Source organism: Oratosquilla oratoria, chromosome 8, assembly GCF_046742065.1.
Source record: "Oratosquilla oratoria isolate Oo_2021 chromosome 8, ASM4674206v1, whole genome shotgun sequence".
Lineage (NCBI taxonomy): Eukaryota > Metazoa > Arthropoda > Malacostraca > Stomatopoda > Squillidae > Oratosquilla > Oratosquilla oratoria.
In genome coordinates, this window is record NC_134784.1 from 65123099 (window position 1) to 65145598 (window position 22500).

At 38.0% G+C, this 22500-nt stretch overlaps 1 protein-coding gene across 1 annotated transcript in view; it reads left to right on the top strand.

Moving 5' to 3' along the window:
• LOC143027416 (G-protein coupled receptor GRL101-like) overlaps positions 1-22500 on the top strand; it is a 184952-nt gene that overhangs the window by 149879 nt on the left and 12573 nt on the right. The window contains exons 20-25 of the mRNA XM_076188701.1: positions 5381-5452; positions 7107-7178; positions 9117-9315; positions 9643-9841; positions 13217-13364; positions 20430-20521. Of these exons, the coding sequence (XP_076044816.1) occupies positions 5381-5452; positions 7107-7178; positions 9117-9315; positions 9643-9841; positions 13217-13364; positions 20430-20521 (782 nt within the window). The remainder of the gene's footprint in view (positions 1-5380; positions 5453-7106; positions 7179-9116; positions 9316-9642; positions 9842-13216; positions 13365-20429; positions 20522-22500) is intronic.

Consider the following 22500-nt stretch of genomic DNA (forward strand, 5'->3'; position numbering starts at 1 on the left):
GACAGTGCCCCTAACATAGGACTTAGTAGCGTAGAATTTAATAAACCATACCCTTGGTCCAACTCACTGGGGGCAGGGGTCGAAGTGCCATCATCTTGACCTCCGCCGCAAGTAGCGACGCTCTAAAACACTCGGCCAACGAGTATCCAGCATAATTGTACAAAGTAAAATATATATCGGAGATATATGAAGGTCTCGTCTTCATAAGCCACAAGCGTGACCGCTTTGCGCTCCCACATGACCCGTCCCCTAAACATGACCTAATCAATACGTGCACCAGACGCGCTTCATGTTTCACGCGAAAGCATATTGCCACACAATCAAACATCATCAAAATGATGAGCTACAAGAATGATAGACGACATCAGGCACAGGAACGTTTCCCATTAGTTCCTCACACAGTGTCCCTGACATTCCACTGGCTCAGTGTTTAACGAATGGAATGGACTTAGTAACTATGCACTGAGCCCTGAAACAATTGATTTGTTTAAAGAGAAGATGAGATAACTTACGTACGAAAATCGACTAAAACACATAAATTTGTTCTCCCTAAAGAAGCGTAGACTCAGAAATGACTTGATACAGGTCTTTAAGATTCTAAAGGGAATTGACAACTTCAAAAGTGACAAAATTTTCACACTGAATGAGAATCCGACAAGAAACAATGGTCTCAAACTGTCAGGAAATAGATTCAATTTGGAAGTAGGTAGAAACAACTTTGCCAACCGTGTAGTTAATGAATGGAATAAACTTCCTGCACAGGTAGTGCAATGTAGTTCAGTTCGAAGCTTTAAGAATTATTTAGATAAATACTTAAGTAAGATGCTGTAATGATTATAATTTATCTTATATTATTTGTTTTTGTTTTGTTATCATTTGTCTGTCTGATTTTCATTTATTATTAGTTATTTGTTAATTTATTATTTACTATTTACCTGTTTGTTTATTATTTTTACTATACCTATGCATTTATTTATGTATTTTATTTGTTACTTACATTATTATAGTTTTTATTTATTATTTTATTATCAATATGATTTTTTTTTCTTTTTTTTTTTCATCCGACCTAGATATGGATCAAAAGGTCCCCTGTCGGCATGCTCCGCCTTTGTAATCCTTTGTAATCCTTATGGATGACAGGGGGTAAGGGAAATGGAGCTGCCTAGTGTAGGCCTTTTGGTCTATTGGAGTCTCATTCTTATGTTCTACAGAGTTGATGTCATCTGTATAGGTTTGAGCTAACCTGGAGTCGGCATAGTTTCAGGAGGAGAGGTATTTCCACTAGAGACATGCACAGATGGATCCATAACTGCAGCCGAACCCGTCACTTCTGTCCAATCACATCACTTTAGGGACTGATTGGCCAGGGAACAGTCACTGCTGGGAAACGGAGAGAAGTGCGGGATTCGAACCCACAACTAAGCAAATGCAAGATCAGCTCACTTCCGATTACACCATTAGCGCAGTGAGGATAAACATGCTTAGGAATGAAAAGAAAATCCACATATATATATATATATATATATATATATATATATATATATATATATATATATATATATATATATATATATATATATATATATATATATGCTTATGCACTCATTTATACACATTTCATTTATACAGCCCCACTCTAGAGACTTCTTCCACAACATAAAGATACAAAGTTATGTCATAAGAGGACAAATGACCACTTTACTTTGTTGATGTTAAAGCTAATTTGGAAGCAACACATCTAAGAATATCAGATCATGAGGTGTAGAGTAGAGGATCAGGAAAAATAGTTTCAGTGTCTAATCATCGTGTGTGTGTGTGTGTGTGTGTGTGTGTGTGTGTGTGTGTGTGTGTGTGTGTGTGTGTGTGTGTGTGTGTGTGTGTGTGTGTGTGTGTGTGTGTGTGTGTGTGTGTGTGTGTGTGTGTGAGTGTGTGTGTGTGTGTGTGTGTGTGTGTGTGTGTGTGTGTGTGTGTGTGTGTGTGTGTGTGTGTGTGTGTGTGTGTGTGTGTGTGTGTGTGTGTGTGTGTGCGTGTGTGTGGAAGGGCGTTGAGCTTAACACAGATAACAGTTGGAGTTTTATTCACTGACGTTTTGTCCTTACCAGGACATTCTCAAAGCACATATGTACATTGAGAATGTCCTGGTAAGGACGAAACGTCAGTGAATAGAACTCCAACTGTTCTCTGTGTTTAGCTCACCACCTTTTCACTCATTTGTCTTTCATACTTCAACACACACACACACACACAACACACACACATATATATATATATATATATATATATATATATATATATATATATATATATATATATATATATATATACATATCCATATCCATGGGAATAATTGCGTAAATATCCATGGTGTTTACCCATAACGAAGAACATTAGCGATCATAGCCTACATGCACACGCACTCATATCCGAATAAAAGCTCAGAGCCTTTATATAGACCGATCTGTGGTAACATTGTGACCTTGCACATATACATCCCATCTCCTTGCTTAAAGGGGACAGTAATAGTTCTTAGTGACCTAAGCAGGACTCAACCTCGGATCTGTGTTGTCGCGAGCCCTTGACACTAGATGTACTACCAAGAGGCACGTGCTCCACTCACTTCTTTGAGCAAGATTAATCTAACATTCTTTTTGATCAAGCTAATTGCCTTACCCATTTAAAATATCTCTATAATGAGGGATCTTTGTATGTTTACATTACTAATATGAGACATCATTTCATCAGAAAACACAGTGAATAAAAGAAAATCTTAACTCATGACGATACAAGTTTTCTTTCCTCAAAATTATCCCAAGCAATGTCAAGCTCTTTCCTGTCTTCAAAGGCAAATCAAGATTTTTTCTTAGTTCGTAGGCAAATAGCACATCACTACGCTGGTTCTCCTTTTCTTCGCCTATTACGATGATTCAAAATAAAATAATTTAAACCCTTCACATGGAATGAATACAAAAATTAAGGAATATAACTAAGAATTCACCTTCCCATTCATTTTGCGCTTTAGTCAGTTAGTTTTACTATTAAACATATTTAGTTATGAAGAGAGAAAGAAACCAAATCTAGATCCCTCATTTCATCTATGGCTATCTCCCGTCAATCTACTACCAAAATATATATAGTTCGTAACCGATGATATCATCTGGTAGGTGAGCCAACCGTCAAAGTCGTCGACGTTACCCAGACATTGGCGTCTCTCCCGCCACCAAAGCCTCTCAAAGGCTTTGGCTTCGACTTCAGCTTCCCTAAGAATCCTGATATAGCAGCTTCCGACTACGGTTTTCCTTTAGCATCCCGGGATTCTCAGATCAATCATCATAATAACCGAGATTCCAGGATTTCCGCACCAGATAATGTTTTGTTTAACTAGTGTTATATGTTATCCCTAAAAACTTCATTAGTGAATCTGTATGTAATTTCATAGGTAATGTATCTAATACATTATGATACATTGAAGCAAAGTTCTCTTTATTCATGTGCAAACATAACTACATAAAATTATTATAAAATAGTGAGGTTATGTGCGATAGAATCATTTGCGCCTACAAACCATATACACCAGGACAGTTATGCAATCAGAGTGGCTCACAAAATAGTTATAACAAGCACAAACAGTCAATACTTCTGTTTGCCAGCCTTCTTCCTGAATTTGTAATGAATAGGCCAGCGGCTGAATATAACTTTTAGGTTTCAAATGAAGCTGATTGTGCTGAGACCAGGACATGGAATTATAAGATCAATTTGTGTATTCACTCTCTCGCACTGCTTCGGACACATCAAACCGTTCATGTTCGTTTTCATTCACTTTCCTGTCGGCTTTTGCTCCGAACCTCTTCTGTCGATGCCTAAAATTTATGTTATTTTCATTGTTTTTTTCTGACTGCTAATTTGGCAATTCCTCTTCATTACTTACCTAAAAATATATGTATAATATATTTTTAGCTGCCTCCAAAAGAGTGAACTTAACATATTAGTATTCATCCCTCACAATCACGTATAACAGGCTGCCTGATGAAATAAAGAGTAATGTCATTAAAACGATGTTTAGAAATAAGGTGAAGACCCATCTGGCTAGCGAATACTACGACCTAAACGAAAGGGTTATAAGAAACAACTACAAATGCTAAAAAGAAGACAACGTGGGGTCCTGCAGAGCGCTGTGTTAGCACTGGAGCGGCCCTGGAAAGCGACACTTCAAGGACAAAAAAAAAAAGAAAAAAAAGAAAAAAAAAAAAAGACGTGGGTCTAGTTCCGAGTTTATTCTTGATGAATTTTGCTCTAAGCCAGTCAGTAATGAACTCGGAACTAGACCTATGTCTTCTTTTTCCACCTTTTTCAACTTGCCACAATATCTCAACAATCGTCATATTATTTTCCAAGGTGTATACTGTATATATATATATATATACATATATATATACACATATATTTTTATATATTTATACATACATATATATGCATATACACACACACACACACACACACATATATATATATATATATATATGTATATACATATATATACATATATATATGTATATTATATATATATATATATATATACATATAGATGCATATATATACACACACATATAATATATATATATATTTATAAACATGTATATGTATATATATACATATATATATGTATATTATATATATATATATATACATATATTTTGTATATATATATATATACATATATATATATATAAATATGTATATATATTGAGACATTCTGACAAGTTGACGTAAGCGGAATAGGAAACACAGGAGTCTTAGTCTTGAGTTTATTCCTGACTAGTGTCGCAGGTATTCCTTTGAAAAAGCATACCTGTGAAACTAGTCAGGAATAAACTCAAGACTAAGACTTCTGTGTTTCCTATTCCGCTTATATATATATATATATATACGTATATATATATATATATATATATACGTATATATATATATATATATATATATATATATATATATGCAAAGTAGACCACTTGGAAAAGAAACTAACGGAGCAGAAATTATATACAGATTCACTGAAGATGTAATATACGAAAGCGCTCTGCTTCGTTAGTTTCTTTTTCCAAGTGGTCTACTTTGCATAAGTGAACACACGTACCCGTGTTCTTATTAGCATATATATATATATATATATATATATATATATATATATATATATATATATATATATATACTTCATATGGCTTGTAGGAACTTTACTCTTCATTATTTCTTCTGTAGAGGGTAATTTTCAACTTTATCATTAGATAGAATAGATGAGAATATAACTGTAAGTTATGTTGAAGTTTCTTCCATGTAAATCCAGTTTATATAGACAATAAATGTTTTATTTTTGTTTTATTCAAAACAGGAACTTGTCATTTAACCAACTAGAGCACCTTCCCGACGGAAGCCTCAGCGGTCCAACGAGTCTCTTGTCCCTGTGAGTCATAACCACATAGTTTGTATGTGCCTGTCTGTGTGTGTGTGTGTGTGTGTGTGTGTGTGTGTGTGTGTGTGTGTGTGTGTGTGTGTGTGTGTGTGTGTGTGTGTGTGTGTGTGTGTGTGTGTGTGTGTGTGTGTGTGTGGTGTGTGTGTGTGTGTGTGTGTGTGTGTGTGTGTGTGTGTGTGTGTGTGTGTGTGTGTGTGTGTGTGTGTGTGTGTGTGTGTGTGTGTGTGTGTGTGTGTGTGTGTGTGTGTGTGTGTGTGTGTGTGTGTGTGTGTGTGTGTGTGTGTGTGAGCGCGTGCGGGTATCGGTTCATATCAAGACTGCTAATTTTCTTTCCGACCTAAATCCACATCTGTTATAGATCACACGTCTCTTAGCAATTTTTATTTGAATGATATGTCCATTTATTTTGTTTTGCCTTTTGGCTACCAGTAAACATTTGCCCCATCTGTAGATTTTGATTGCTTTAATCATCCATTCGTATTCATAGTAATTAGTTCCTTTGATTTCGAAATTATAATAGTTTTAATTACTTTTGAAGCGAAGCCAATATTCCTTCGCTAAACTATTTTCATTACATTTTTTGCATTTAAAAAAAAACTCTTATATTTTCTGTCTCACTTCATAATGTGAAAATCAGTTTATCATCTCTAACTCGATCTTTATCAACCAAGATTTGCTGTTCTAGTTAGGATAGTTTTCACAATATCTTATATATCTTATATGTGCATTGTTAGTATAAATTCTAAACAAGATTGTGATCAAAAGAATTATTACCGTATTTCATCAAATTATTTAGTCCAAATTGTTCAGGATGAATGCGTTATTTGCAATCGAGTTTATACGCAATTTATCTTCGTCCCCACTATCATAATTCCACAACCGCCAACATCTATTTTGCCCATAACAACATCGATCATCATCACCACCGTCACCACCACCACAGCCACCACCACAGCCACCACAACTACCATCGCCACAACTACCATCGCCACAACTACCATCGCCACAACTACCATCGCCACAACTACCATCGCCACAACTACCACAACGACCAGCACCCCAACTACTGACACCATCACCACAGCTACCATCGCCACTACTATCAACACCACAGCCACCAGCACCACAGCTATCACCACCACAATTGCGTCACCATCACTTCCGCCACACCTTTACTACTATTTCCACCATCTCCGCGTTTTTCCATACGTAATGCCTTTCCTCTTCCTATGTCACTGTTTTTTTTTCTGTTTTTTTTTCTTAATATCTTCCTCCGCCATTCAGTATTGACTTGCAGAAGACAAGACTTTTTTATTTTTTTTTATCTTAACGAAAAATCTTCCACAGCCAAACAACAATAACACTTCTGCTTTTACTAACTTCAAGTAACCCAAGCTTCCCGAACCGTCAAGATTTTTTTCTTTTCTATTTTTTATCCCCAAGTCATCTTCTCGTTACTACCGCCACCAAGGAAGAGACCACTGACCAAGTCCTTCAAAAACTGACTTTCGTCTTTTCTCCTTTCTTCGCTAGGAAGTTGTCCTATATTTCCCAAGTCTTCAAGAAAATTAACTCTTTTATTTCCCCCTCCCTTCCCCACCCCCACCCCCCGCTCTTGTCCTTCGATCTTCGTTCTCGAACGAAGAGATCTCCGAGGGAACGGCATCGCTGTGATGGGAGGCAGAGTCTTCATCGGACTGAAACGTCTCGAGGAAATGTGAGTCGTTGGAAACTTCAGTTGCTCTTGATTGTGTACAAAGGTCATTCACTTATGCCATGCTGTTCGTTTGTCACTCATTTAGCAATCGTGAAGTCTTGTGAGGTGAGCAAGATCGTTGGTGACAACTAAAATAAGATATATGAAGGGGGACTTCATGTTATTAAGGACCCAGTGACGACTCCTTGGTTGAAGGATATCATTTAGTATTAATGAGAATATGATGAAAGATAAAACCAGTAATAAAATAGTAAAAAATAACCATTAGGTTACCGTGTATTACTCAAAATAGAGCTGACGATAAAAGGTGATGGAAAAAAAAAAGAACAGCCGTCGGTTGTAAGCTGAAAAGGTGTGAGAAATACAGTTGGAGTTCTCCGAGGAGGATCGTGAGGAGCTCCCCAGTCGGGGAAGCAGGTGTCAGTTCCTCGGGGCTGTAACCCCTCATGGAGGCGAGGAAGGGACCGGTGGAGAAAGAAAATGGGAGAAACTCCGTCACTGGACCCTTACGCTCTCGTTAAAATTGGAGTGTAGGTCAGCATTGGTGGTCTACTGCAGGACCGGCCTATCCCCGCAGGGGCGATACAGCCACTATGCCTCACCACGGTGGCTTCATCCGGCTTGGTAAAGTTGTATGTCTAGTGAGAAGGGCACAGGGTCATCTGTGGTTGTAAACGGAGTATGAAATTAATGTAATCAGCTTAACCATATTGATTAGGTGCTAGCATATATATATATATATATATATATATATATATATATATATATATATATATATATATATATATACATATTTATATATACACGACAGCACCTTCGATGTTTACGGTTATGGAGAGTGGTTGGAATAACCATGAAAATGCTTTGCACTTAAGGTATGATTGCAATTCTACTATTTATTTATTTATTTATTTATTTTTTTTTTTTTTGGTGAAGTGTTTAGACCTGTCAGAAACCTACGTTTCCGACCAACACCTGCCCATGGCAGTGGCGCACCATGATTTGTCTGTGTATATATACAATTTAGACATTTTCCCCATTTGCATGTGCATGTTCAGTACATTAAATGTACGTTCAATTTATGTGCGCATGTCACGTAGTTTGATACAAGAATATTTAGTACTCCGGTATACTTATATCTGACATTTGAATGTACTGTATGAAAAATACATCAACAAATTATATTTCCACAGATGAAGAGTCACTTCACAGACAGGAGAAGTAATTGATCACATTCATTATGCTTTAGATTGGAAAAGAGAAATATATCTCTCCAAATGTTGCAACAATACTCTGTGTCAAGTTGGACATGGGCTGTTACCAATATCATGTTGTATTAGGAAACCAAGTGTGAGCATATATTAAGGTGTGTGATTTCTGCATACATGAATGCATGTTTACATATACATGTGTGCGTGTGCGTGTGCGTGTGCGTGTACGTGTGTGTGTGTGTGTGTGTGTGTGTGTGTGTGTGTGTGTGTGTGTGTGTGTGTGTGTGTGTGTGTGTGTGTGTGTGTGCGTGCGTGTGCGTGTGTGTGTGTGTGTGTGTGTGTGTGTGTGTGTGTGTGTGTGTGTGTGTGTGTGTGTGTGTGTGTGTGTGTGTGTGTGTGTGTGTGTGTGTGTGTGTGTGTGTGTGTGTGTGTGTGTGTGTGAACCCTTCAACCAACCATTCGGAGTCCAGTGCTGAACGAAGGTCTTCCCCATGACTGCGTCAACCTCGTTCCAACAAAGTCTTCAATACCGTCTTTCCATTCTCCTTTCTTCCACACCTGTGCCGTTCACGCAGTAACCCATTTGCTTAATCGCCCATAATACTTTCTAGCTAAATGATATATATATATATATATATATATATATATATATATATATATATTTTTTTTTTTTTTTTTTTTTTTGTGAGAGAGGACTTGCCTGACGAAGGTCTCATCGTTCTTGCAGCTGGACAGATGAGTTCCGTTTCTGCTGCCTCGCGCGGCACGTGGCGAAGTGCCACCCTCCTCCGGACGAATTCTCCTCCTGTGAAGACCTCATGAGCAACCTGGTCCTCCGAGTCTGCGTTTGGGTCCTCGGGAGCCTTGCCTTCTCGGCCAACATGGTCGTCGTTGTTTGGAGGGTCATGTACAAGAACTGCAACAAAGTAGGTTTCGAAGGGAAAGGATTGCACAGAAGGAAATTTTGTTTGGACTTAGGGAACTTCAGTGCATAATGGGACTGTGTAGAAAGATTGTAAAGACTTGGAGAATATTTTTATGTTTACGATTATAATGATGAAGTCTTTTCCATATTTGTTTAGACTCCTACTTTTCCCCTAACGACAGCAGTCTTGACTTTGATTTCCACGCGATTCAAACCACTAGTTTGAACAGGACCTTAGAAATTTCTTACTGGACTTCTTTCCACGCCCCCTGCCTCTCAGTCTAAGACACACCACAAGTCTCTGAGTCCTACCGTTCCACGTTCACAGGTACACTCCTTCCTCATCACCAATCTCGCCATGGGAGACCTCATCATGGGCCTGTACCTCCTGATCATTGCGGCCGTCGACTTGAGGTACCGAGGAGTCTACTTCATCCACGACGCTATCTGGAGGACCTCAACCCTCTGCCAGGTCGCCGGCTTCGTGTCCACGTTCTCCAGCGAACTCTCTGTCTTTACGCTCACAGGTACAAGTCCTGATTTATGGAGTTCTGTTTATTCTTAACCTCGTATGCAACGAGCACTTGGCGTCTTGGTTGATGTGGGCCAGCTTACGTAGTATTTCATCAATTCGTTTTTGTTTTTTGTTTTTTTTTTTGGGGGGGGGAGGGGGGGAGGGAACGTGTTCGTCGAGAGCACGAGAAAGCTATGTCTGAAGGCGGCGAGCTAGGTAGATGGTGCTTTGAGTCCGCTAGCATCAACAAATGTTTTAGAAAAGAATTACGGTGGTATTCTTAAAGACAATTTTCCTTATATAAATCTTATATAAATCTTTAGAAGGAAAAGATTTATATAAGGAAATCTATAAGTATATATATATATATATATACATATATATATACATATATACATATATATATATATATATATATATATATATATATATATATATATGTATATATATATACAGGAATAAATTCATAGGCTAGCACTTTCTGATTTTTTTCTTTTTACTTATTCCTTTGTTTATTCATAAATTTAGTTAACTGCCTTCTTTATCTACTTTCATTTATCATTTTTATCTGATTTAACTAGCGTTCTATGTAGTTATTAATTATTTCGTATGTCAGAAAATTACAGAGCTTTCTGTATTATGATTTAAATATGTAACACCACAGAGAAGTTCTCCTCTAAGAAAAGAATGAAGTGACTAAAGTATTGAAAGAAAAATCGTCAGCCCATTCACAAGTAGTGGGAAGTGAGAAACCCCTGGTAGAACAAAGCCCTGTCACTTGCGCCAATCCGCAGGCCGACGTTGGGTCGCCTCTCCACCTGGCCATGGCTGTCGGAAATCAACGAAACAAAGCCCGCAGCAAGTCCATGAAATTGAATTCACGACCACTTGTTCATATTCAGCCACAGAGCAGCACAAGTTAATATGTTATTATCGGAATGGAAAGACTATGGTCGCTGTTACCATACTGTACATTTCTCTATAAATGTTTTATCTTTTCCCTAAATATCGGCCATAGGAAAGCCCTATGAAGTATACCCATGCATACAGGTCATATATGGTTGCCATACAAATTCGGTGACTTTAAGACGTTTAAGAAGGAAATAGCTGAGAACAGGTCTACCTATGGAGTTACATTTCTCTATAAATGTTTTATCTTTTCCCTAAATATCGGCCATAGGAAAGCCCTATGAAGTATACCCATGCATACAGGTCATATATGGTTGCCATACAAATTCGGTGACTTTAAGACGTTTAAGAAGGAAATAGCTGAGAACAGGTCTACCTATGGAGTTGTCATTGAATGGCATATGTCTTAGTAACAATGTTGTGAGCGCTGAAACTATTTGTTGTTTTGATTAAGAGAAGGTTAGTCAACTTTATGGATGGGGTGATGATAGGTAGGAATAGACATGAACGTGCCAATGTTGTTATTCACTATGCTTATGTGTAAATAATATTTTGACGCAGCTCGGAAGCAATTTCTTCTCGTCTTCTCTTCATCTGCATGATGGCACGGGGAGGGGGGGTCGCCGATTAAGTGAAGCGGCCTTGCTGCCGATGTACTGTGTCTTGCTGCATTGCTTCTGACACCCTTACAAGGGGGGAAAAGCTTTTGGAATATAGATGACTAGAAAAACAAATCAGGTATTAGTCGAGTCTGCATATGCTTCTAACTCATGTGTTTGACTAAATATATTTCAAAACAAATCAGGTATTAGTCGAGTCTGCATATGCTTCTAACTCATGTGTTTGACTAAATATATTTCCAGACTTTTCGGATGTCTAGTGTGAGAGAGAAAAATCCGATTTTTACACTGAAGATTGTGTATTCGGGAAAAATCGAATAAACGAAAAAATCTGATTATCGTAATCATCGGGTATCCGGTCACTTGTTTCTAACGTTTGTGTTTGACTAATGACATTTCCAGATTTTTCGGACGTTCTGTGTGACAGGAAAGAGAGAAAAAAAATCCTATTTTTACATTGAATATCGGGTATCGGGGGGAAAAAACGGATAATTTTAAAAAATCGGATTATCATAAGTATCAGATATCCGGTCTCGCAGCCTTGCCAAGGTTGAGCAAGTAATTCAACGAAAACCTTTCTCATTTCACCGTATTTCCCTGCTAAAACATAATTTGTTCCTTTGTTGAACCATTAGTACCTCATTAGTAACCCACTCGTTATGAAGTATACGAAAGAAAATTAAAATATTTCCAGTTTAAATCAAATCGTTTCATAAGTTCAGGAAGCAAATTTAAATAATGTCAAAAATGGAAAAAGTTTAATCCAATAAACATTTGGGATAGATTTGTTTAGAACAGATCTGTATTCTGTTCAAATTAAGTCAACTAGATACCTCTTCTTTGATGTTATTGAACAGTAGTAAAAAAAATGAGAGATAAAAGCAGAAAGAGAGGCAAAGAAGACAATGGAAGAATAGAAATAGAAGCATTAGAAAGTTGAAAGTATAAGTGTTGAGTGAAGTCGGAAGAATGGATAAAAAAAAAAGAAATAGGAAGTTTTGATGAGAGGCTCTATTTGGTGTGTGGATAGTCAATGTTGTGGAGAGAAGATTATACCTGTAGGTGATCGCCTGTGGTCGAAACAGTCACCTTTGCCTCTTGTATACGGATAGCTAGTAGAAGTAATACAGTGATAGAATGACGCAATGGACAAAGACAGTGTTTCTTGGGCTAAACTGTTTTCAAACTATATCTTCTTAACAAGATTTAAGAAGAAAATAGGGAAGAACTGGTTTACCAATCGAGTGGTTAACGAATGGAGTAGATTTAGTAACCAGGTAGTTAGTGATCGCTGAAACTATAATTGGTTGTTTTAAGATAAGGTTAGATAACTTTATAGATGGAGATGACAGGTGGTAATGGTAATGGAACTGACTAGTTTAGTCCTTATGGTCTCTTGCAGTCTGCTCTCTTGTGTTATTATGTTCTCTTTCAATATTAAATTTCTTGCTCTGCGGACAAATAATTACAATTTCTTTGTCCTCGGGCACTCTGCGTGGGATACAAAGGTGACGGCTTCGTCCAGGATGAGCACCTGGCACAAACTCCATTCAAAGCAAAACTCTCCCCATAGGAACTTGTTTGCCCTGCCGACGAAGTGATTGATTTAGTTCAAAGTCGCGAAGTCCCACATCAGGTGGCTAGGATGGTGCCCATTACAGAGGATTTTTTAAAGAGGACTTTAATGAACCATGCCCTTGGTCCAACTTGCTCGCGGTAGGGTTTGATCCGCCTTCGCCTCGACCCCCATCGCAAGCAGGGACGCTCTAACCTGCTCGGCCAGTGAGCCGACAAATGACCTCACTTAATACTTTTTGTTTCGCTCTCTTCTCCCCCGGGTCCTCGTGCTGCTTGCCCAGTCATCACCTTGGACCGATTCACTGCCATCATGTTTCCCTTCCGGGTCAAGAGGCTCAACATGGCGAGGACAAAGCTCGTCATGGCCGGAGTCTGGCTTCTCGTTGGGCTCCTGGCCGCCCTACCCCTCACCAACATCCACTACTTCAGGTAGGTTCTGTGTCGATTTTGAGAAAAAGAGACTCCTATGTCGTCAAGGGGTTAAAAGTCTGTAGAGAGCGTTCTTGTGTCTAAGATATCACTCGAGTTAGATGCTTAGGCATTTATTGACTTAACTCTCTTAACTTTCCTTTCTTTAAAGAATTAAACTTCTTTGTTGATTTAATTCCCTCTTGGATGACTAAACTCCTATGGAGTTGGAAGGTACAAAGCCTTTAGGGGACATCATTTTAGCCAAGAGATAAAGTGAATCACTTTTACGTATTTTTCTTTCGTTGTAAATTATCATTATTATTATTATTTTTTTTTTTTTGCATGGATAAAGAATCAAATACATGATCTAGTAAATGAAACACTAAATAAAATCAGGACAGATTGTGACCAAGTCGAAATGATTAAATTTTTTATTTTTTCAAATACGAGTTTCAATGAATATACATATATTTATAAATATATATATATATATATATATATATATATATGTATATATATATATACAGTATATATATATATACATATATATATATATATATACATCATGCATATACATATACATTTATTAATCTATAAAGAACATAATTGTTAGTACAATATAAATTTATACCATTATTAAAAAACGGATTAGATATTTTTGTGACCACGCTCTGTGCGATGCAGGATGGAAAAGCGACCATCATTTTGACGAGTTAGAGTATTCATTAAATCAACAGAATAAAAGTTATCACCATGGATTTCAGGTCCAATTTTGCTTATTTGCTGTGGCCCAGATTTTTTGTCGTGTATCTGTTTATTTAATCATGCATTTATGCGTTTATTTTTCACTCTCTTATTCATGTGTGTGTGTGTGTGTGTGTGTGTGTGTGTGTGTGTGTGTGTGTGTGTGTGTGTGTGTGTGTGTGTGTGTGTGTGTGTGTGTGTGTGTGTGTGTGTGTGTGTGTGTGTGTGTGTGTGTGTGTGTGTGTGTGTGTGTGTGTGTGTGTGTGTGTGTGTGTGTGTGCGTGTGTGTGTGTGTACTTACCTAATTGTATATGGGTAAATGCGCACACAGAAATGAATAAGAGAGTGAAAAAATAAAAGCATGAATACATCACTGCTTGTGTTATTCACCATGGCAATTCACCATGGTCTTGGATCACGTGTTGGACTCGTGATCGACAGCTTCTATCCTCCCGGATGAGAGCTCAGAGCTCATGTTTGACCGATCTATGGGTAATACTGTGACCTGACACACACACACACCACTCACCGCCGATAAGAGTTGAAGTAACGGCTCGCAGTGCAGCGATACTGATATTATTCCAGCCCTGGGCGGGATTCGAACCCTGACCACTGAGTTAGGAATTGCGAAAGCTACCACTGCGCCGTTGAGCAGTGTGTAGTGTGTGTATGCGTGTTCTGTGTGTGTGTGTGTGTGTGTGTGTGTGTGTGTGTGTGTGTGTGTGTGTGTGTGTGTGTGTGTGTGTGTGTGTGTGTGTGTGTGTGTGTGTGTGTGTGTGTGTGTGTGTGTGTGTGTGTGTGTGTGTGTGTGTGTGTGTGTGTGTGTGTGTGTGTGTGTGTGTGTGTGTGTGTGTGTGTGTGTGTGTGTGTGTGTGTGTGTGTGTGTGTATTGATCTTGTTACCATACTGCGAATGATAGTCATAGCCACCCCTGTGTTGTGTTTTCCATTTCCTTCCATTCCCTCATGCGTATCCTATCGTAACGAGAGAAAACCAAGTATTTCAAAAAAGTGAGCATATCTGCGTATATGTTATATATTTTAGAATATTACATTCTAATTAGTGTATGAAAATTCAAGGAGTTGTTTGCTTTGATTTCTTGTGATGTATGAATAATGTATGATTTATGTTTATGACCAATATATGTAGACAGATCCATTGTTGGAACTTGTTTTATGTCGATTCGAATTAAAGAAAGAAAATCGTCATCTCTCTCTCATATACAGCAGAACGAGTAACATGTATCTCATGTTAGCCTAATGGGGATTCATATTCATGTGCTCGAATATGACACGTTTAGAAATAATAATTAAAGGGGAAATGCTGTAACTGAGAGTGAGCACTCCAATATGGTATGTATGCTTAGAAATTGTATTGTATTGTATTGTATTGTATTGTATTGTATTGTATTGTATTGTATTGTATTGTATTGTATTGTATTGTATTGTATTGTATTGCATTAGATGTTCATTATAATCTTGATAATACTGGAGATGAAAAAGATATTCCATGATAAATGTGATATACCATGTATATGCTTATCTAATTATATATAGGTAAATGCTGTCCTGTACCATTTCTCTGAATATTCATTTCCTTATTTTGCCTACCCTGTGGTGGGGGAAAAGAATGCTGCCACCAAGTATTCCCACTTGGATCGTAAGAGGCGAGAAAAACGGGATGGGGATTGGGACTAGGCATCCTTCTCCCTGTAGCCCCCACAGGGGACATTCCTAAAAAAAGTAAAGGCATAAGAGTGTCTAGGAGTTTTCCAACCAGTACCCTAAGGTTTGGGTCTTTTAATGTGCGTGAACGTGGTACAGATGAGAGTAAAAGGGAAGAGATAGGCAGAAGAAAAACAGATGTGTTGGTTTTTAGTGAAACTAAGTTGAGAGGAAGGGTGAGTGTGAGTTCGGGAGTGTAGTTTGGAGGTTCTCAGGAGTAAAGAGAGGGCGAGGGAGAGGATGGGTGGCTATACTACTAAGTGAAGAGATAAGTAAATATGTAGTGGAGTGGAAGGAGGTTTCTTCAAGGTTAATGTGGATGAAGGTGAAACTGGGAAAGGAGATGTGGGTTTTTGTAAGTGCATATGGGCCTGGTAGTGAGATAAATGTAGAAGAAAGGGAGGCTTTTTGGATAGATTTAAATGAGTGCATAGAGGATTTAGGGAGGAACGTCAATGTAGTAGTATTGAGAGACCTTAATGCTAGGGTAGGAAATTAACCAATAGCTGGAGTGATTGGGAAATGTAGAGTTCCAGAAAAAAATCGCATGGGAGAGTTGATGGTGGAAATGTGTCTAGAGAGTTGATGATAGCAAATACAGTGTTTCTGAAGAAAGTCAAGCATAAGTACACATGGGAGAGGGTGGTGGATGGAAGGGTGGTAGATAAAGCGCTAATGGACTATGTAGTGGTGGATAGGAGTATAATAGGAAGAGTTAAAGATGTACATGTTCTAAGGGGAGAGAGTGGGGGATATCAGATCATTTTTGGGGGAAGGTAAGCTGAGAGTGGAGGATAGATGGAGAAAGAGGAAAAGGACAAAAGGTAGGGAGGTACTTAGAGTGAACTGGTGAAATGAGAAGGAAGAGGAGGAGTACAAGAAGAAGCTGAGAGAGGGTGGGAGGGAGTGAAGGATAGCGTAGAATTAGGAGTGGAGAGGGAATGGGGATGGTTCAAGGAGGGAGTCACAAAGTGTGCAAAGATGGTGTGTGGAACAAGAAGGACGGGAGGAAATAGAAGGAAGGGTAGTGAGTGGTGGGATGAGGAAACAAAGAAGGTTGTAGAAGAGAAGCGAGCTTTCACAGATTTGTTACAAAATAGGACGAGGGAGTCATATGAGAGGTACAAAGAAAAGAGAAGTAAAGCACAAAATAAAGGACGCAAAGAGAACAGATGTGAAATGGGGTAAGAGTATGGCGAAAAAAATAATTGAAAGTAATAAAAAGATGTTTTGGAAAGAAATTAAGAGAGGAAGAGGAAGCGAATTAAGTAGAGAAGAAAAGGTACATGGTGCAGATGGAGAGATGATAATGGAAGAGAAGGGAGTAAGAGGAAGATGGGTAGAGTATTTTAGGGAGTTGCTAAATGTGAAGGAGAATAGAGAGGGAAAGGTACTTGCAGTGAGGAAAATGGAGGAGAAATAAGGAAGGATGAAGTGAAGGCAGTTAAGATGATGAAAGCAGGTAAGTCACCTTGTCTGGAAGGATGCCATGCAGAATGTCTGAAAAAAAAGGAGGTACAGCGATGGTGGACTGGGTAGTGAGGTTGTTTAATGTTTGTTTAAGACAGTGTAGAGGGTCTGTATAGTTCCACTTTAAAAGGGGACAAGTGTGAGTGTAGTAGTTTCAGAGGGATTAACTTGTTGGGAAGACTTATGGGAGGATCTTGATTGAGAGGATTAGGAGAGAAACTGAGGGAGTAATTGGCGAGGAACAGTGGATTTAGGACAGGTAGAGATTGCGTAAGACAGATATGTGAGAAAGCTATAGGAAAAGGTAAGGATGTTTTTTGGGCTTTTATGGATCTGGAAAAGGCTTATGACAGTGTAGACAGGAAGACACTGTGTGAGGTTTTGCAGATATATGGGATAGAAGGATTTTTTTTTTTTTTTTTTTTGAGCAGTCAATAGTTTTTACGAGAGTAGTAGAGCGTGTGTCAGGATTAGAAATGGAGAGAGTGAGTGGTTCGAGGTAAAGGTGGTACTTCATCAGGGATGTGTTATGTTGCCCTGGTTGTTCAACTTATACATGGACGGGGTGGTGCCAGAGGTAAACCCAAGGGTGGTGGGTCAGGGATTGGAGATGGTTAAAGAAAATGGAGAAAAGTCGGAGGTGAGCCAGATGTTGTTTGCGGATGACACTGCGCTTGTAGCAGGATCAGAGGAGGGATTGAGGAAGTTAGTGACAGAGTTTAGGAGAGTGTGTGAAAGAAGGAAGTTGAAGATAAATGTGGGTAAAAGTAAGGTGATGAGATGTACAAGGGGTGAAAGTGGCAGTAGAATGGAAGTGAGCATTAAGGGAGAGAGACTAGAGGAAGTGGATAGTTTTAGATACTTGGGTGCGAATGTGGCAGGAAAGGGAGGAGTGGAGGTGGAGGTAGAATGTAGATTGAGAAAAGCAAGTAAGTGCCTTGGTGGATTAAAAATTGTAATGAGAAATAGACATTTGGGAATGGAAGCTAAGAGGAGATTGTATGAAGGAGTGATTGCGCCGACAGCACTGTATGGGGCAGAAATATGGAACATAAGAGAGGAAGAGATAAGGAGTTTGAATGTGTTTGAGATGAGGTGTCTGAGAAGTGTTGATAGGGGTTACTGGGCTGGGTGGAGTGAGAAATGAGGAGATGAGGAGAGCGGGGTGGTAAAGGAGTTGGGAGATAGGGTGAATGAAAGAACGTTGGGATGGTTTGGACACATGGAAAGAATGAGTGAAGAGAGACTAGTAAAAGAGGTGTGGAAGGCAGAGGTGGAGGGAGTGAACATGAGGGGGCAACCTAGGATGAGATGGATGGATGGGTTAAAAGGGGCTTTAGGGAAGAGGGGAATGTCTGTGGAGGAAGGACGGGAGAGGACAGAACACAGGGGTGAATGGAGAATGATTGTATATGGATGAGGTTGTGATGCATGAGGTGGAATGGGTAGGGGATGGGGGGTGAGGGAGTATGTAAGAAAGAAATTTTTGACACAGTCCGAAGGGATTTCTCCCCGTCTTCTACTTTTCTGCATGGGTGGACGGAGAGGGGTACGCCGATTTTATGAAGCGGCCTTGCTGCGGATGTGGTGTGTCTTGCGACACTACTTCTGACCCGGGGCATTGGACAAGATGCAGGGATGACCCGTCATCAAGGAGGTGCCAAGATAAGAGGGAGGGTAGAGGGTGGAGGGGAGTGGAGTATACTGTATTAAGGATGGAATGGGTGGAAAAGGCATTTATGCCTTTTTTTTTGGGGGGGGGCTACCTCCCTTGTAAGGGGGAAAAAGCCTTTGGTATATGCATGTATGTGCGTATGTATGTATGTATGTATGTATGTATGTATGTATGTATGTATGTATGTATGTATGTATGTATGTATGTATGTATGTATGTATGTATGTATGTATGTATGTATGTATGTATGTATGTATGTATGTATGTATGTATGTATGTATGTATGTATGTATGTATGTATGTATGTATGTATGTATGTATGTATGTATGTATGTATGTATGTATGTATGTATGTATGTATGTATGTATGTATGTATGTATGGATATGCATATCATGCAATTGCAGTCATATTATTGGTGAAGTCTTTCATTGATATTAATACAAGATCTAACTCTTTATATGTGCGTGCAGATTGTGCCAATTAAGTTTGTTTACTGATGTTATTAATTTTGTTTATTTCAATTCATTTGAATAATAATGTGGAGATCAGAGTATAGATCTACTGGATGAATGTAATGACACTCTGATTTCATTCTATCTCATATGTGTAAGAATATGTAGGAGAATTATTTTACATGTAATGAAGACATGATAAGTGATATAGTTTTATGTTCAATATATGAAAATAATTATATATATTTTTCTATCCTCAATAGTTGATGTGTGATGATACGTAATATATTAATGATAAAAAAAACTTGTCCATTCACCATTAAGAGGGGAGGCAGTGCTATTAATGTTAAGTGTTGTCCTCTCAAATCTCTTATTAACTCACATATTATAGGTGGAGGTGAGTCGTGACAATCTGTATGCTAATATTGATTCAGGTATATATTTTTCTATTTACTGATATAATTATATATTGATTAATTAGCTACTTACTTATTTACTGGTTGGGTTGAATTTTAATCATTGGCTTCTTTATTTATTTACTTACTTATACATGATCTATGATTTTTTTTCTATCACTTTATCTATTCATCCTTCATTATTCATTTGTTTTTTACCTAACCATTGTTTGGATCTTTATCCATTTATCTATCTATCTATCTATCTAGCTATCTATCTATCTATCTATCTATATATATATATATATATATATATATATATACATATATATATATATACATATACACACACACACACACACACACACACACACACACATATATATATATATATATATATATATATATATATATATATATATATATATATATATATATCATACATATACGTGAGAAGAAATCTGATACGGTGTCTCCTAACTGAGAAGCCGAAAAAATATGTAAAATGGAATATTTCCAATTATCCATGAGCCATGCTATGGACCGAAAGGTCTCCATTTGCCATGCTTCCCCAAAGTAAATCACTTTTCTGTCCTCACCAACCATCGTCTTCCACTTCAGGAACTTCTACGGCCGATCGGGAGTTTGCCTGGCCCTTCACGTCACGCACGAAAAGCCCAACGGTTGGGAATACTCTGTCTTCGTCTTTCTGGGTGAGTATTTCCCCTTCAGCCATGTCCAATTTCCTTCTTTCATCCCTGTTCGAATACATTTTTTTTTTCTTTTAATTCGTACAAAATTCCTTTCATTTTTTTACGCGCCAAGTCATCTATAAACATTCTTGGGTGTGTATACCCTCTTCAACCATTCTCAGCCTCTTTTATCCTTATTCGAATGTACTTTTTTTTTTTTACCATGGTGAAATTCAAGTGGCAAAATCATAACCTTATTCTATATAAATTGCAATTAGTTTTAAGATATTGCTGAATATTTATAAGAATTTCAATGAACAAATGAAATACAGCGTAGTATAGATCAAGAACATGATCTCATCCTATGAGATTCAAAAAACAGGCCTTTGGTTCAAGCCCCATAAAAAGAGTCGTTTACTCAGACTGTGGACACGAATAGTCACCATCAGGGGTTCTCAGCCTTGGCCCATTCACCCCTTTCACCATTTGTCAGAATGTCATTCCCCCCCTCCTTTCCAAGATTGTCTGTTTCAAAAGGTACATTCTAAATAATATGCAAATATGACTAAAAACCCTTTTATTTTTTCCAAATTAGTATATATTTTTCCCAAATTAGTATAAATCCAGCCCAGGTGACAGGCCAGATAGGCCAAAACCTATAATTGCTTTCCTCACCCCGTAAGCTGACTGTGGTAACAAATCACCCCCAGAAATCCCAAAATTCCCCCCTGGGGGTGAATTTCACCGCTAATGAGAACCCCTGGTCTACATCCTACCTCTTGGCTTTGTACACAAATTTTTAGCGAATGTTCTCCTTTATAGTAAGCATGAAAACACACACAGACAAATACAAATTCATTTAACTCACACACCAGTAAGGTTTTCAAACTTCACTTTCCTCCGTTTTCTCCTGAACAGTGAAATACACATAATCTATGTATATTATTTTATTATTTAGTCAATAATGTAAGGAGTATTACTCCTAAGTTCCAATTACTAGATTTCTAAAATTATTTAATGTTCAATAATGGACTTGTTTAGTCTGTAAAATACTTATTTTCGACATCATGTCTATAGATATATTTTCTACCACTTTATATACCCAATATTTGAAGTCCTCTTGAATAATCAATTTCAAATATGTTTTACTCCTAGACACTAATTACAGTATTCTAAACCCCATGTATTTCAAGACTATTCTTTTTCGTGCATGTACATTTGTTCCATAAACTGAATATATGTTTTCAAAACATTTCATCCTTTAAGCTAAAATGATAACTCTAAATGAGGACAAAAACCAACAAAGAAAAATTAATAAACACAGAACAGCATCGTGGCTGAAACAAGAAGACTATTGAATTTCTTGCAACATATAAAATTATCATAGAAATTTAAATCCGTGACAGGCTTCCTCATGCGGATTAGGGCTTGATATTATAAATTCATCAGAATTTATCTCGTGCTTTCTCTCTTCTGGGTCAAATTCTAATTCATAAATGTTCGAAGTTAACCTAAAACTTCCGCAGTATTTAACAGATATACAGAGGCACACAAGCCGTGATGACAGAAAACCAATGTCTTTTATCAAAGAAAACGATGTTTTTAAGCTATTGTGTTGTCATATTCATTCATGGGTATTCGCTGGGAGAAATATCTCAGTGTTTTATTCATATGTTACATATATCATAATGATAATTTTAATATTTAGTTTTACTGACTAGAAATCCGATAGATATATCTGCAAGAGAAAGGGAAAGAGAAATAAAGAGTGGAGGGGGGTATATACAGGGAAATGGTGAGGGAAGGATAAAAGGACGGAGAAACGGGCATAGCGAGAGAATGCCTGATATAATGAGAAGGGAAGTGGAAGGTATAGCGACAGAGGGAAAGAGGGAGGGGTAGAGGGAGAGGGACAAGAAAAAGTATAGGAATAGGGAGAGAGAGAGAGAGAGAGAGAAGGAAAGACGAAGATATAGAGGGATGTAGAGGGAGAAGGAGAG